Raw genomic sequence first — 17,306 nt, forward strand, 5'->3', positions numbered from 1 at the left:
AATCAGACTTGCACACACACACACACACACACACGCACAAACACACACACAAACACACACATTTCACGCACACACACACACACACACACACGCACACACATATATACACAAACTCACAAAAGTGTTTGTGAAAGGGACTTTATAAAGTAAGGCGAGCTGTGATCAAATAATCTGTCAATCATGTTGGTGTGTGTGTGTGTGTGTGTGTGTGTATGTGTGTGTGTGTGTGTGTTTGTGTGTGTGAATGCGTTAGAGAGAGCAATATATTCAGAGAGACAGACTGAGAAGGAGGAAGCAATAGAGCAAAAGGAGGGAGGGAGCCAGAGAGATGAGTGTGTGTGCCTGTGTATCTGCGTGCCTTCATCTATGTTAATGAGTATGTGTGGGAATATGCATTTTTCCTTTTCGCCTGCTTTGTCTTTCACTGTTTCTAGGCTGAGGAGGTGTGCTGTGTACCTTCAGAATCTGATGCAAGTCTGTTATTATGTCTTCTCATGCCTTGCTTGTTTGTCCCTTGTCCACAGACGATTATCATAAGTTATCTGCAATTACATTTCTTCGCACAGGGCAGCTGCTCACTCTGCCTCGCTCACTATTTCTCACTCCCCACATCTCTCTCCCTCTCCCCCTCCAGATATTCCTCATCTCCCTCTCTCTCCAGGGCTCTATCTCTCCCTCCTTCTCTCTCTCGGCCCCCCTCTCTGCATCTTTCTTTCGAACTCTCTCCATCCACATCTCTCTCTGCTTCCCCGACCCCTCCTCTCTCTCCCTCTCTATCTATCTCTCTTTTCTCCCCCCTCTTGCCCTCCTCCTCTCCCCTCCCCTTCTCTCCATTGCTCTCTCTCTCTCTCTCTCTCTCTCCCTCTCTCTCTCTCTCTCTCTCAGAGAGAGAGAGAGGGAGAGAGAGAGAGAGAGAGAGAGAGAGAGAGACTACAGCAGTCTGTGGTGGTGATGCATGGTCATTGGAGGGCTCCTTCTAACTCTATTACCCCCCCTGGTGCCCAGCGTCCTGATGCTGACAATGAACACCGCTGGCTGAGTCACCACCCACACACCACCACCACCCCAACACACACACACACACACACACACACACACACACACACGCGTGTGTGCCATCCCGGCCCCCTGGGGTGCTCGTGTCCCTGTCAGTCCCTGTTAGGTTCCCGCTCACGCCAGGTAGTGAGCAAAACCAGGACCGAGGCTGGAAAACCAAAGACCGGATTTGGGTTTCTCATGGATGCTCCTCCTGTGGGGACATCTTCGCTCGCTTGAATAACTCTAGAATCGACTTTTTTTTTTGGTGATCAAACACAGGCATCCCTCACTACACAAATGATGGGTCTGCTTTCTTTTTTTTGTGCAAGGGCACGGATAGTAGAGTGAACTTGTGAAGACATCACATTGGCCATACTCTCTTGGACATAGAAGCAGGAGATCCTTCAATAGGTTTAGGAGGGACACCGGTTTGGTGTTTATGCTATGGGGACGCCGCTGTGAAGGATTTATTGTTGCTTCATTTGGGCTGACTGGTTTCTTATTTCTTCCATGGGTTGTTTAATGGGGATATTATTGTTGTAATCTATGTTGGCAGCCACTATAATTGAGGGGAATGATTGTCTAATATGCATTGATTAAAGAAAACATCTTGTGGGCTGTATTGCCTCCATGAGAACTGGTTTGATCCAGTTTCTCAGTAGCAGAATACCAAAGGAACCAAAATAAAGTCACCAGGGTTCACATTTACACATCATACCTCTACTACCATAACCATTACTATCAACCAATATATAACATTATAATAACCGTTGTGTGAAGAATAAACATTTGTAGTCATGATTGCCTCCATATTCAATAACTACAGAATTACCGGCCATTGCAACATTTAGGTTGTTGCTTTTGTTTTTTGGGAGGTTTAAGAACCCTGCAAAATAGTGGCTTCAGACTTCTAGCTGTCCCTAGCTGTTATAATTTGCGATCAAAGCCACTCCTCACACTCCTGCATCCCTAAGCAGAGAAAGCCATTTATAATACACAGAGGCAATCCACACTGCCACCTACACGCTACACTCTGCTGGGGCGGGGAAAGGGAATAGCACTTTGCCTTTGTTTCAAAGGAGAGAGAAAAGTGTCTCCACATTCTCGATTTACGCGTTGGCGGAAAAAGATTAGTAAGAAAAAAAGGGGGAAATAGTGTTACAGAATGAAAGAACAAACATAATGAGAAATAATGAGAGAATCTTGTCAGAAAGAAAAGAAGGAAAATTACAAAATGATGACAAAAACGACATAAGAAAAGGTGAAGAATGGAATCAGGGAGGGAACATGGGAGCGTGTAATATCACACACCAGCACCCACACAAACACACAAACACACACAAGATTCGAATGCACGGCTCAACACAAAGGCCGGGAGAATGAAGGAAAGTCTTGAAGGAGGAGGTCAGTACACAGGATGTCAGTCCAGTCATCAAGGCAGAGGCAAGAAAGCGAGACAAGAGGCAAGTACCTTCCAAATGAAACAGGAAATATCACTCTTAACTACAAACAATTAAACATAATCTTAGAACGCAGGCTGGGATGTTAGAGGGCATCCAACTACGTCCAACTACGTCCAACTACGTCCAACTGCGTCGTGATTGGCCTGACCAGGATAAAAAACTACGCCGGCCAGATGCCAGTCCAAACAACCAGCGTGAACTTTGAACAAAACCAACCAATAGCGGCCCTCTGCGTTGCTAAGGGAACGCAAACACATCATTACAGGTGTATCGCCAAGAGCGAAGGACCGCAGCGCCGACCGTGAGGCTGTTTGGATGAGAGGTTCTCGAGAAAACCACCAGCAGCGATATCGACCTCTTCCAAACACGGTTGATTTGACCGGGGCACTTTACTGGTAGGTACGAAGACGAACACCCCACACACTGCAGGGAGAACAAAGGCTGGTACTGGACACAGGTGGAACTGATTGGGCTGGGGCAGGTGATCTGAGAGGCAGAAGACCACATGAGGGCAGGGAGTGGGCAATTCTAGTACCAGGCGAGAGGAGAGTATCTGCAAAAAACCACAACAGGAAATATTACAAAGAACTAGAAACAATAAAACCTTTAACAAAACAAAGAAATCTTCGATCTCAAGCTGGGACAGACACAAAGGTACCACAGCTGCTGTTTGGTTTGTTGTGACCCAGGTTGACGGCAAACGCTTTAGCTTTTAGCTTTTTACACCAGCCGGCCTTTGTAGATGTATTAGCTTTTGTCCTTTGGAGACTTCATGCTGTCAGCCTCGTACATTTAGAGGGAGGCTCTAAATGTCAGGGAAAACATTGGTGAACAGCAGAGGAAAGAACCTACCCGAGGAATAAACCCTGGAATTAATTCTACATTACTATTAGACATTTCATGTTAATGTAAAGGTGGTTTTGGCCGTGTTTGACTTTAAACTGGCTTACACATATCTCTGTCCATATGTTTCACTGAGACCTTTGCTTTCTAGGTTGTGAGATTGTATCTCTTCCCATGAAAAGAAAAAAACATCTTACGAAAACATAAAACAATAACCACATTCTCAACCTTGCTGGTCCATAAACAGTAGAGTAGGAGGTCTGTGGGGAATTTCCAAGGTATTTTAAGATTGAGGGGAGGGGAGGTCTCATCAAAAGCTAATTTTGGGGAGCATTCTTTGTCGGCATATTGCATAAAGGAGGAGACGTCAGCTGGCATTAGCTGCGAGGAACTGATAGTTGTGTTTGGCTTTTAATCAAATCACAGAGACCTGCATTTGGATGTTGCTCCGTTTTAACCGTGTTTACAGGGCCAACACACACACACACACACACACACACACACACACACAAACACACACACACAGACACAGACACACACACAAACACACACACACACACACACACGCACACACACACACACACACTTACATACACACACACAAACACATACACACAAACACACAGATGAATACTCACCTTCACGCACATTACCGCAAAACAAGTGAGTCAACAACATTAGCAAACCAAATTCACTGAAGGCATTGCAAAGGCTTTCAGAAAAATTACTCACATCTTCACACACAAACACAAAAACACACACACACACACACACACACACACACACACACACACACACACACACACAAGAGCCACTTCAGGTGAGGCCTGTAGTGCTACACTCATTAGCAAACACTCCACTGATAGATGCAGACAGAAACAGAACGTTAGCATTTGTTAGAGCTGCTATTTTGTCTCAGGTGACTATTTCTTGTCTTTCTGCAAGAGCCACATACAAAATCATATTACTCAGAGTAATTTAAAGAAAATACCAGCATCATCATAATATGCTAGTTTCTGTGTGTGTGTATGTATGTATGTATGTATGTATGTATGTATGTATGTATGTATGTATGTATGTGAGCATGCGTGTGTGTGCGTGCGCGTTTCTGCGCATGCATGTGTTTGTGCGTGTGTGTGTACATGTCGGCATACATATGTGTATTTATGTGTGCATGTGCATGTGTGCATGTGCATGAGTGTGTCTGCGTGTGCGTGTGAGTTAAACCTCATACACGGATATGAGGTACCACAGGAATGTAACACACGTACTTCTCCTGGCGAGTTTGCTCGGCGGTGGTTTCCATGGCACACTCCAGGGAACTCTGCAGGGAATGGAGCTGATTGGCTGTCTCCTTGAGCAGGAAGCGTGTCACAAACTGCTCCAGATGGGTGGAGTTCTGATACTCCTGTCCAATGGAAAGAAAGCAGCAGGTTTAGAAAAGAAGATGAAGTCAGAAGAACGTATTGCTAATAATATTTGTGTTATTAGTAGGAGTAGAAGTAGTAATATGGGATGGGTAATGTAATGATCATGTTGGAAGACAACCCAAAAACAACGTTTTTGGTTGTCTCCACCAAGCATCCACAATTACTCCTAATTAAAAGAAGAGGAGAAACGAGATGAGGAGAGTATAGTAGAGGAGTAGAGGAGAGAGTAGGAGAGAAGGGAGTAGGAGAGGAGAGAGTAGGAGAGGAGAGAGCAGAAGAGGAGGGAGTAGGAGAGAGAGTAGGAGAGAAGGGAGTAGGAGAGCAGAGAATAAAGCATTGGAGATCAGAGAGGAACAGAGAGGTAAGGTGAGGTGAGGAGAGGTGAGTGGAGCAGTCATTGTCTGCCAGGAGCCTTGTCAGAGGCAGAGGCTCTCCTCATCCCCTCATCCAACCTGCCTGCCAGGCTGAACAGCAGGTTCAGGCTGAACAGCAGGTTCAGGCTGCCACTGACCATGGCAAGACCCTGCAGAGGCTTTCTATCACGGCTGCTCGGTAGACATCCGAATGACATGGAGGGGGGATTACCTGGATCTTTGACTAAGGTATTTCTTGGTCTGAGTCTGTCTGTCTGTCTGTCTGTCTGTCTGTCTGTCTGTCTGTCTGTCTGTGTATTCATCCATCCATCCCCAAACACATAAGGGCGAGCATCCTAAACATTGACCTATGCCTCCTGAATTTAAACTGCGAACACTCCCTCTTCCTCTTCCTCTGTCTATTTTCTCTCTCCTTGTAATTATTATTCCAATATCGTCGTTCCGGTGAAGCTGGAGCGCGGTGGTTGACGGCGGCGTAGCCTCATCCCCCGTCAGCGAGCCGTACTTGGCATGCCGGGAAGGCGCCGGTGCTAATGACACCACGGAGCGCCTGCTCCCCGCCTCCACCGCCGCCGCCGCCGCCGCCCGCGCGCCGACCAGCGGCACAGCTCCACCATCCCGGCCCGCTCTGGGGTACAGAGTTTCCTAAACACCTGGTTATTTGGTGTGACAGGAGAGACGTGCTAGCAAGTGGTGCTGTGTATCAAACTGGATGAGTAGATATTGAATATTTGTAGCCTTACTAAATGATAGTTTTATTAAGTCCATCCCATAGGCCGTGGGATTTCTATCAGTCAGTTCGCACAGAGCACATCAGCCTGAAGGTGAACCCAGGGTCGAGGGTTTTAATGACTTCATGTAAAAATCACCAAGAGTGTTTGATTCCCTTTGACGCAAAGACTATTTAGGTAAATGAGCACCTATGGATAGTACGCCATCATACACAAACACACACACACACACACACACACATGCACACACAAATGCACAAAAACAAACATAGACACACATCTATATCTCTCAGTCTCTCCCTTTGATTCTCACTCTCTCTTCCTCTCTCCCCTTTTCACTATCCCTCGCCTAATGATGTTGCAGTGAAGAGTGAGGTTATGCATCCACAAGAGATCACCTCTCCCACTCTCATTCTCCCTTTCTCTGTCGCTCTCTCCGTCTCCCTTCCCCACAATGTAGAAAGCATCATTAGACTCATCACATCAATGCAGCCACCCTCCTACTGCTCTCCACGGACACACACACACACACACACACACACACACACACACACACACACACACACACACACACACACACACACATACACACACACACACACACACATACACACACACAGACACACCTCTCCTACTCTCTCCTCTCCTGTTCTCTCCTCTCCTAGGACTCATGTTCTTTCATACAAACACAATGTTTGTTTTTGTTAGCAATTGATCACATTTTCATTAGTTGAGCTCAGACAGGGAACTCTTTCACACACACACACACACGCACACACACACGCACACACATACATACACACACACACACACACACACAAACCACAAACACACACATACACACACACACACACACACACACTCAATTATACGCAAACACACACACACACACACACACACACACACGTGCCCAGGATTTATCACAAAAATGGTTTATTCAGAAGTTGGACATTATTCTTTTGTCTCTCTCACACACACAACCCCCCCCCCCCACACACACACAGACACACACACTTACATACATCCATACACACTTACATACATACATACATACATACATACATACAGGGTGCGATTTGCCGGTGGGGATGGTGGGGATTATCCCCCCCTCTGGTTTACACGTCCTACCCTCTGCTGAATTATTTTTATCCTCGGCGGGGATAAACATCCCCCCCACCCAAAGTATTTTCACCATTACATCGTAATAATTAACAACCAAAATACACAGGGTCCGTCATCATTTTGAAACATTTTAAAATGTTTCTCAAAATTATCCCCCCCTCTGGTTTTTTCACAAATCGCACCCTGCATACATACATACATACATACATACATACATACATACATACATACATACATACATACACACAAACACTCACTCACCTGCACTCTAACACGCAGGCATATTCACCCTCACACCAAAGCAGGGGAGGTAATCTATGGCCAGACAGAAGAATGACCTTTACGAGTTCTGTCATGACTCACTGCACACCACTGGATTTGTGAGTGTGTGTGAGTGTGTGTGTGTGTGTGTGTGTGTGTGTGTGTGTGTGTGTGTGTGTGTGTGTGTGTGTGTGTGTGCTTGTTTGAGTGGTTTGTTTTTAAAGCCATTTTAGCCATTTGATAAACAATCTCCTTTTTAAACCTCATCCTGATATAAAGGGCTTTATAGTGTTTGTTCTGCGTCTAGACAACAGGTACAGCATGAAGGGATCAGGACTTCTGTTCAGTGAATCCAGACACATGTGATGAGGGATCGTGGTTGGAGTTCAGCATCTTGCTCAAGGACGCCAGGTCGGTAGAGAGCATGAAAGACCCAACTCAGAGCCTTCCGGACCAAACACTCAAATCTCCAAATCTTTCATGTGAATGTTAAATCGTAACCTTCATTACATATTATGACGAATAAAATAACTGAAATTAAAACCTTTATAAACCACGCTCACAAGGAAAACCTTTTGCATACCACTTTGTCATCGGTTTGTCAGCCTAAGTACCGTGCATGCCTCCAGTGTTGAGGGTAATGCTGTAGGCCACAGTGTGTATTTAATGAGCGGTTGATAAATAATAGCGCTGCTGTTTTGCCCGTCTATCAACCGCTCATTAAAGGTTCTGGAGCCTTATAGATGTAACCTACATTATAGTGAGGAACATAAAACAATATACGAGTTGGCTCACCAAGAGTGATTAATGGCGATTTAAAGCCTGGATGTCAGTCTCTTGGGAGACGTGCTCCACCTTTCCACGTCCAGGGCGACTTATATGATGTAGAAACTGTTATGAGGGATGTCTGTATTTTCCTCCATGCTTAATGGTTCTTTGTTTTGATCCGAAGTTGATCCATTTTTCTGCTAGTGTCTAAAGAAAGATAAGTCAACGGGGTATTGTTCGTACGACGAAGGGTAAGATAGCGGAGGGTAGATGATGGAGGCTACAGCCCTGACGCCCCCCCCCCCCCCCGCTTTATCTTCCACTCTGGTTCCTGAGTGGCGGCTCCTCTTTGAGGCCGCGGCTCCGCCCTTGTTGAGGACGCCACGGCTCCAGAGGACTGTCTCTGCACACGTCTCTGCCACAAATCTTTCCCTCTCTTCTTTGCCCTCCCTGTTCTCTTTAAACATGGTTCTCCTTCCTTGCGCTTGAGTGTTAAGTACTCCCTTATCAGGTTGAAAGGTTGGGTTTCCATGCACGCCACGAAAACACTTGTATCTACTGGTTTAGTTCAAATAGGCACAGATTTGACCTATGGTCAGAGATTTACAGAGTACATATGGGTAACATTTTTCTCAACACATTAGTATGAATTGATTTCTGATTAAAGATTCATAAACCAGTTTCTGGCCCTGTGGTTCTGCAACCCGGTACAGTGATGACTTCTAATCATTGTCCCAAATGTGTTCTGTACGAGCTACATTTGGCCAATACAGTTTATTTTAAACTTTAAGTTTGAAAAAAAAATACTCTGACTTGTATCCAAGCCATTGCATAAGTGACTGTTAAATGTAGCGTAACGGATATTTATTCATGGACCTCTGGGCTTTGCGGTGGCAAACAGATGCTACGATCAGTCACGTGAGCCGTGATGAACTTGTCCATATTTGCACTCTGGAGGAATAGCGCTGATGAGTGAACTGCTTGACTCGCACACAGCCACTCTCAGTGAGCTGAGAGCAGAGGGCTGTGCCTTCACCGGGGCCACACTGAAGTCTGAATTCAATCGTTTCTGCGCTCGATAAAACACACACAATTAGAACCTCCAGGGATTGGAAGGAGGAGGGAGGCAGGGGGGAGGCCAGCAGATGTATCACTTGCTATCTTTTGAAGATATTTTGAGAACAATTGGAAGAAAGATGTTTTTTCATGATTTGTAAGAAAAATGATTTGTTTTGAACTACGAGGTGTCGTTGTTCATCTCTGTCTTACTACTGTTTTCTCACTCTTATAGAATATTCATTTAAATTTAGCTTGCGCTGCTTATATATATCAAACTTATATATACTTATATATGCATATATATATATATATATATATATATATATATGCATATATATATATATATATATATATATATATATATTTATTTATTTATCTTTTTTGTACCTGTTTATTGCACACCTGTTTATTTGCACACCTGTATATTTGCACACATTTTGTACTGTTATGTCTGAGTAACAGCTACTTCTACTTATGCCCATGGACCATCCATTCCACTTTTTCTATCCTAGGCTAGGTATTGTGGGTAGTAGTTTTGTTTAGGTGGGATATGTATGTATACATGTGTTGTGTTGTGTTGTGTTGTGTTGCGTTGTGTATGTATGCTGGCTGCTGGAACACCTAAATTTCTCTGCTGAGATGAATAAAGTATATCTTATCTTATCTTATCTTATTCCCTCCTCTTGTCACTTCTCTGTCAGCCGACAGTCTCATCCATTCTCTGTTCTTTTCCCTTTGTTTCCCAGTTCACCACAGGATCCCACTAGGCAAGACCACAAACTAGACCTCGGTTCTTCTGGAATTCTCTAGACTCAAGGGGGTCGGGTGTTAGTCTCTCATCTCATCAAGGGTTCAATCTCCCCCCCGCAGTCGACCTCTAATAATAATAATAATAATAATAATAATTTTGCATATGAAATCAATCCAGAATTATATAAATGAGTCAATATAGTTTAATAAATAATAAATAGGTTTTGATTTATTGTGACTTTCAAAGGACAACATTATTTATTAAAGGGATTTTATTCATTATTCCACACGTATTTCTTTTTATTCCCATCTGTAGCCCCAGAACAGCACTGAATAAACAGCAGAACTGTCCATAGAGAACCACTAAACGTCTGGCAGATGTAAGGACCAAGGCTACATGGCGTGTCTTATAACACATCCATGGTGCTACCATGTCTCTGGGCACTTCTAGCGCTGCAGCAGATTTGGACCAGAAACCCATTTGACACCTTTTGAATCAGGACATCCTGCCCTCTTCTGACGGTGTGATGGCAGGCTGGGCTCACAAGGCCACTGTTAAATTCAGCGCCGGCTTTCGGCCGCACACATGTTGAATAATTGTACTACAAGCCAGCCCTGGAATGCCATGTGATGCCCTCACCAGATCTGAGGACTCCTCTGGGCTATAAACCCCATCTAGTCCCTCAGTGTGCCCATATAAGGACGTGGTTTTGTGAAACCAGAGCTAGGTGAACAGGTGGATGTAGAAGTGAATCAGAGGGCCTGAGACATCAACGTCGTTCAAATACCAAAGGGCCTGGTGCAGCGGCCACTGCCCATAGGAGCAGATAGTATCCATGGAAACCAGTATCCATGGATACCCATTTGAACCCCAAGGAGTGCTCCCACATAGACCCATTGGACATGTGACACGCCGTCAGCTCACAAGAGCCAATCAGAAGGAGCTTACCCTCGGAGGCTGAGCTCAAACCTCTGAGGAACAAGGCACGTTGCGACGCGTTAGTGTTCACTCTCCAGATGACCTCAGGTTCACACATTTGACTCTATATATACCGTCGTTTTATGTTATTTTCATCTTTTTTAGATGTTTGCTCCTTCTTTCTCCAGCCATTGGACCTAAGTGAGAACTGCTAGAGTTATGTATGTATTATGTATATGCCAAGAGCTGGGAAATAAATAAAAAATATATTTATCGTCAATAATTCATTTATTTCAGGGTTTGGTTCATAGCCAGATTAGTTTATTTCTAGGGCATATTTATTTATGTATGTATGTATTTGTTAGTTTAATATTGCTTCCAATGGCGTTTCATATACTAGCTCCCTAATGACCTTCATGACCTAGAGTCAATCTAAATGTAAAGATATATATAAATATAAAGAGACTCCTTAAAAATACAGAATAATAATCTTTCACTCAAGAATACACGTGACCACATTAAGAACTCCTCATGTTCCATGAAAATGTTTCATGGTAGAGACTTTAACATGCATAACGTACCGCATAGCGTCCCTATAACGCTGTACGGCTGTACCGCTGTATCACTTCCAATTCATGAGCACTTATGCCAGAATGAAAGTTGAGATGTTTACAGACTTTGATCAAAACGTGCTGCTCAAAGGTCTCTCAGGGGTTCCGCGGTCAGAAAGGCATCTGTTCATGTTTGATGCAGAGGCTCATTAGAGACATGAAAAGATTGGGATCGACTCTCTGAACTGAAAAAATACGGGTGGTTTGTGGGAATTGTAGGCACTATCGGGTTGCTGGTGGGGCCATGGACACAGAGAGAGTAAATCAACTCACATCATCTCTGACCCAGGTCATACCTGGACATGTGTCCTGAATAAGGTTTTGCACACGCACACACACACACACACACACACACACACACACACACACACACACACACACACACACACACACACACACACACACACATTTCTCTCTCACACACCAGTACACACAGGGGTTGGGGCGGTTTTGACTCAGTCATCGTACCTTCTTGGTTTTGTCCATGGCCTTCAGGATGGACATGTTGAGATCTTCCAACGCACCGAGGACATTCTCGTACTCGCCCAGGTGTTGGGAAAAGTACTCTTTTGAACAGAAAAGGGAGAGAGAACACGTTCAGTATGTTTTAATCTGACAGTTGAGAGGAAAAACCCGAACACATGTAAGGCGTTCAACATGTGCATGCGTTTCCCACTGATAACAACGGACATCACTCCCTCATTGGTTTCACCTGCTCAAATTATATTTCATAGTGATTGGACCATCTGCAAAATTTACTTTCACCCCAAGCTCACCAGTTTTCCTGCCTGGGAATAAAGCATGTAGCTACTAGGATCTTAATTTACTGGTCATATTAGCATTAGGTTGAGTCAAAATAACCCACAGAAGGGGTTCTCCCTTCCAACCCTGATTGTGCCTACAGCAACACAAATACTCTCAGTTGATATTCATATCTTAAAAAACGTACCACACAATTCATCAGTATCCACGTTGCTGAAAATAAAGAGAACACAACACAATCACAAAAACTTTTTTCACATTCCAATGTACGCTTAATCTTACAATCTGCAATATACGTTACCTCGGTCACAAGTAAGGGGAGGAAGTGAGAATAAATGAATGCAGATGTAAAATTATTTTTCTTTTAATGGAAACTTTTGCACATTGCTAGTACCACTGTCTACTATGTAATCTGGTTTTAGAGAGTATATTCTACTCTTCTACTATGTATATCCAACTTGACGATGGACTATCACATGATAACTGAAATGTAATGTAAAGGATTCTCCACCGAAGACAATGGGTCCGTTCTCTGGACTGATCTGACCTCTCTAGCGGCTATATGGCCTATCGTACCGACGTCAGATGCACCCTGGGAGATGACACACATTTCCAAATTTGTTTTGTCACTTTCACACTCATGAGAGAAACATAGAGAGAGAGAGAGAGAGAGAGAGAGAGAGAGAAAGACAGAGAGAGACAGAGAGAGACAGAGATCGGACATGAAGAGAGGGTAGGGGTGATGGCTTATAGATCAAAGAGATAAAAAATCGTGTTCTATTTTTATCAAACTGGAATATATACCAGTATGGCACTATTTGGTACAATTTATTTCAAAATAACTTGATCATTTACACAATACTATTAATTGTACAATCTGTGCATATTAAGAGATATTACTTTTCCTTCAACGTTATCTGTCTCATATTTGCTTAAAACAGTGAATAGCCTGAAAGTAAACAGAAAGATTTCAGTCAGAAGTGATACCAATAAACAGAGCCCAGAGTGAGCCTTAATTGGATTGTGTTTCCCAGCTCACCGTTTCACACCTTCCCCCATTATCCCTCTCTCTCTCTCGGACTCCACATCCGCCACTGGCATCAATAAATAAACGCAATATCAACAGGGTCAGGAAAGCAGAGGGAGCAGGACCAGGTCTACTCACTCTGTGTCGTCTACTCACACTGTTTCGCCTACTCACACTGTGTCGTCTACTCACTCTGTGTCGTCTACTCACTCTGTGTTGTGGGTGTCGATGGTGTGAAAGAGCACCCTCAGCTCCTCTGCGGTCAGCACCCCGTCGGAGAAGTAGGCCTTGAACTCGTCCAAGGACAGCTTGCCGTCATCTGGGGACAGGGGGGAAGATGGGAAAAATGTTCAGCCAAGATGAGGAGACGACAGCGCCGGTCAATGTGGCGACCATTTTGGCTCTTCTGGGTCAAGGTTATGCCAACCGACCCCTGAGCATTCAATCATTCATTCACCCCAAGTTAATGTATTCATATATTTACTACTAATTTACTACTAATTTAATTTAAGCCGGCTTCTACTACTTACTTAAGCCGTTTAGCAAAGGAGCTGGAAGGGGCTATGGCATCTTGCTCAAGGATGTTAGAGGTTAGGCTGCAATAAGGGTTTGAGCCCTTCAAATGTTCTCCACTTAGATTTACACATCTTCATTTGAAGGACGGTCAAGAATCATGAGTGGAGGGTTCTGTATCCTTTTGAGTCATGTCCCATTGACAAGTGTCAGGTGAAGCAGTCACCAGTGCTGTAAGAGGAGCACTTTTGGGATGTGCGCAAACACGCACGCACAAACATGCAGACACACACACAAACACACACACAGACACATGCACACACTTCAGCCCCTCAGGTCCTTAACAAACCATGTCAACAGAGTCAAACTGTGACTCATGGCTGCACTAAATACAACCTTCTGAGCGTCTTAGAAACATAACATAAAAATCACAAAGGTCTGATGTCTCTGGCACTTGTCACTTCCCCATGGCCTGCAATTAGTAACAGCAGGGGATAATGCATCAAATTAATATTAATTTAGTTATTGGGTGTGAACGATCAAGAAGCAGAGTTAACACAATGACATATTTTAAAAGCTTTAATTTAAATCCTCTTTGAACAATCTATAGCAATAAAGCTTTTTAAATTCTGTTGAGCCAAAGGTAGGTGTTTTATTAAGATATAATATGAAGCCTATTATACATATTATGTGATTATATATATTATGTTCCAAACCAAATAATGGTACGTAATCATCTATTTGCTTATTTATTTATTGAAAGACCTTCAGTCTATGCTGGGTGCTACCCCTTCATCAAAAATAGAAAATAAGTCATTAAAAGAAACATAAGTCAACAGATCAAACAATTACTCAGAAATATATTCCTTGACACATTTCTATTTAAATATATTGACAATAATCGTAGGGATGGGTATGAACTCTCATGAACTCTCTCACATCCCCTAAAATCAAACCCAGTCCAATATGGTACATTGGGTCAAAACAACATGAATGGATCATATCAAAATCATATAAAAATCACTACGACAAGTGGTTTCTGTTTCCTTTGAGGCATGCCACCATTGGACGATTCATAGTGTTGTGTTTCACAAACCATTAACTCTAATAACGGACTATATGAGGGAATAACATTGCTACAAATTAAACTATGATCGAATATGCAGATGATGATGATGATGAAGAAGATGATTATGATAAATAATGATGAAACAATAACCACATATACAAGCTTTAATTTGAAACCATCTAACAAGCCCATGCAGCTAACTTATCACCATATCACATTGTAATACATTCATTGCTACAGAGTAATGCTCATCCATCATTTACAACAACATTTTGGACAGAATTTGTTTTTTTGTTCTCTAACACTGAACATGGCAGGGCATGGTCAGTCCCCTGTTTCCATGGCAACTGAAAGTGTATCACTAGAGAGACATGATCAGAATTAAATTGAAAAACCATCCAGTACTTTCAAGACAGGAAATAGACTTAATATTGAGCGAGTGTGTGTGATGTTTATGTGTTTGTTTGTGTGAACGTGTTTTCTTACCATTCTTATCAGCTCTCCGAAGGATCTGAAAACAGAAGAGGATTTTTAATATCATCTAACAAATTTCATGTGGACATTTCTTCATGTGCACCTTACTAATGCAAAAAAAATAACTTCCACTATTAATTCCCTTTCCATATTAAATTGTTGTGACCTTTTGAGTGTGTGTGTGTGTGTGTGTGTGTGTGTATGTGTGTGTGTGTGTGTATGTCTGTGCATTGGCGTGCACAACTGCCCATTTGTGTGTTTTAATGGATCATCGATCACACCCAGTCTATAAATAATGGATCGTTCTGTCCCAGAGTCCAGGAGAGAGGAAAGTGACAAGCAGTGACCACATGAGCTTAGAAATTAACAAGTCAAGAACAGCTACAAGTACTGCCGCTCACTTTGTCTTGTGTTTGTAATGTGTTTTTCTTTCAAGAGGTACCGAGACATCACCTCACTGTGATGAGTTCTGTCATCTCATCTCCTCTCCTCACTGCTGCATCCTCCCTTTACATCCTCTCCTCTCTCACCCACTTGCCTCCTTAGTCACCTCTCCTCATCCCTCCCAATCGTATCTATTTCCCCCACCACTCCCCTTTCCTCCTCTCTTCTCCTCCTCTCTCAGCTCCTCTGCTCTCCTCTACTCTCATGTCATCAACTCTCCTCTGCAATCCTCTCCTCTCCTCTCATTTCCTTTACTCTCCTCTCCTCATTTGTGTCCTCTTCTCTCATATCCTAGAATTATTAGTATCATTAGCTTCATATCTATTTGTCTAAAATACAAATATATTACAAAACGCTTTCCATCTGCACCCCAACGCCATCAACCTATTACAGCGTGTATACCATTCAAAATTAATTGAATCATGTGTACCCCCCCCCTTGTTTTTGCCCAAACAGAGCAGAGAAAAAAAAGATAGTTTAACGTTGTAATCAATTCCATTTACTGATGGTTTGGCCAGCCCGTGTACAAGTAATATGGGGTGTTAAAATGAAAGCTCTGCCATGTTAAATCCACATACTTCCTCTACAGCAAGCCCAATTGTGACCATTAAACAGTGAGGTTAATTATATTTATCATAACAATCACGATCATTTCCATTTAATATAGAAAGGTAAACTCAAATGGGCTAACAAGGGCCTGAAGTTTAGTTCACGTCGATAGTAATAAAAAAAAACATAATAACGTTTCTATATAGTGTGTACACAAACACAGCCTACTTACATCAAGAAAAATTGACATTCCTTTTTTTAGCTCGAGTGGAGAGCTCGCTTCTTCGGAAATGGACTGTACCTCTTCGGAACTATCCATTCTCAATTGTATTTCCTTAATAATAAATCACAAATGAATGTATTTGAGTCAATGCCTTTTTAAATTCCACTCAGATGAAAGGTTGCTTTGGAGCGTATTGGTCACAGCGTGCATGGGTGAGTCTAAACTCTGCTGTGCCGCAGGTTGTTCAAAGCGCGTCTCTGTATTCGTATGAGCGCGTCCCACGTGCGATGACGATCACACGCAAGATGCTCTGGCTGTTGCTTGCCGAAGGTGGAATTATTTTAGAATATATGTTATATTCTAAAGAAAGTTATATGGAGGACGTGAATTATTTTTTAAAAGCTATTCAATACATTTCAGTAACTGGACATGTTAACCCTTTCTATAAAGGAATTGTTTGAATTATTGATTGATGAAGTACGCTATTCAGGCCATAATGATGTTAATAATTCTGATGTCAAACCAATTTGCCGGTGTAGGGTTCTGGATTTACATGGATTCCCTTCAGTAAAATGATGATAGAATCATGAATATGTAAAATAGTATTGTAGCTCTACACTGAATAATGCTCTTCAAATAGATTCATGAGGATGCAGTAATTGAGTGAATATAGCGATTCGATTTTATTGGAGGGATGTTTAATTTGTTTGCTAAATTTCTTACCCTATTCTCTCCTACGATTGAACAAAAATGTTGATGAAAAACGCCCAGATAACCGGTTATTATTGCCTCAAACATTCGACTGATTATTCTGGCGACTACCAGGAAAACTGGTTCAAACAGTTCCATCTAGTGGATAACTTCGAAAGCACACAA

At 42.8% G+C, this 17,306-nt stretch overlaps 1 protein-coding gene across 1 annotated transcript in view; it reads right to left on the reverse strand.

The window, feature by feature from the left end:
• Nucleotides 1-16,526, reverse strand: part of necab1 (N-terminal EF-hand calcium binding protein 1) — a gene marked incomplete at its 5' end in the record, with an annotated part of 23,573 nt that extends 7,047 nt beyond the window's left edge. The window contains 6 exons of the mRNA XM_079749388.1: nucleotides 4,616-4,752; nucleotides 11,838-11,935; nucleotides 12,319-12,344; nucleotides 13,369-13,477; nucleotides 15,227-15,251; nucleotides 16,509-16,526. Coding sequence (XP_079605514.1) covers nucleotides 4,616-4,752; nucleotides 11,838-11,935; nucleotides 12,319-12,344; nucleotides 13,369-13,477; nucleotides 15,227-15,251; nucleotides 16,509-16,526 — 413 coding nt within the window. The remainder of the gene's footprint in view (nucleotides 1-4,615; nucleotides 4,753-11,837; nucleotides 11,936-12,318; nucleotides 12,345-13,368; nucleotides 13,478-15,226; nucleotides 15,252-16,508) is intronic.
• Between the last annotated feature and the right edge of the window lie 780 nt (nucleotides 16,527-17,306).

Source organism: Pollachius pollachius, assembly GCF_949987615.1.
Source record: "Pollachius pollachius genome assembly, chromosome: 13".
Classification (NCBI taxonomy): domain Eukaryota; kingdom Metazoa; phylum Chordata; class Actinopteri; order Gadiformes; family Gadidae; genus Pollachius; species Pollachius pollachius.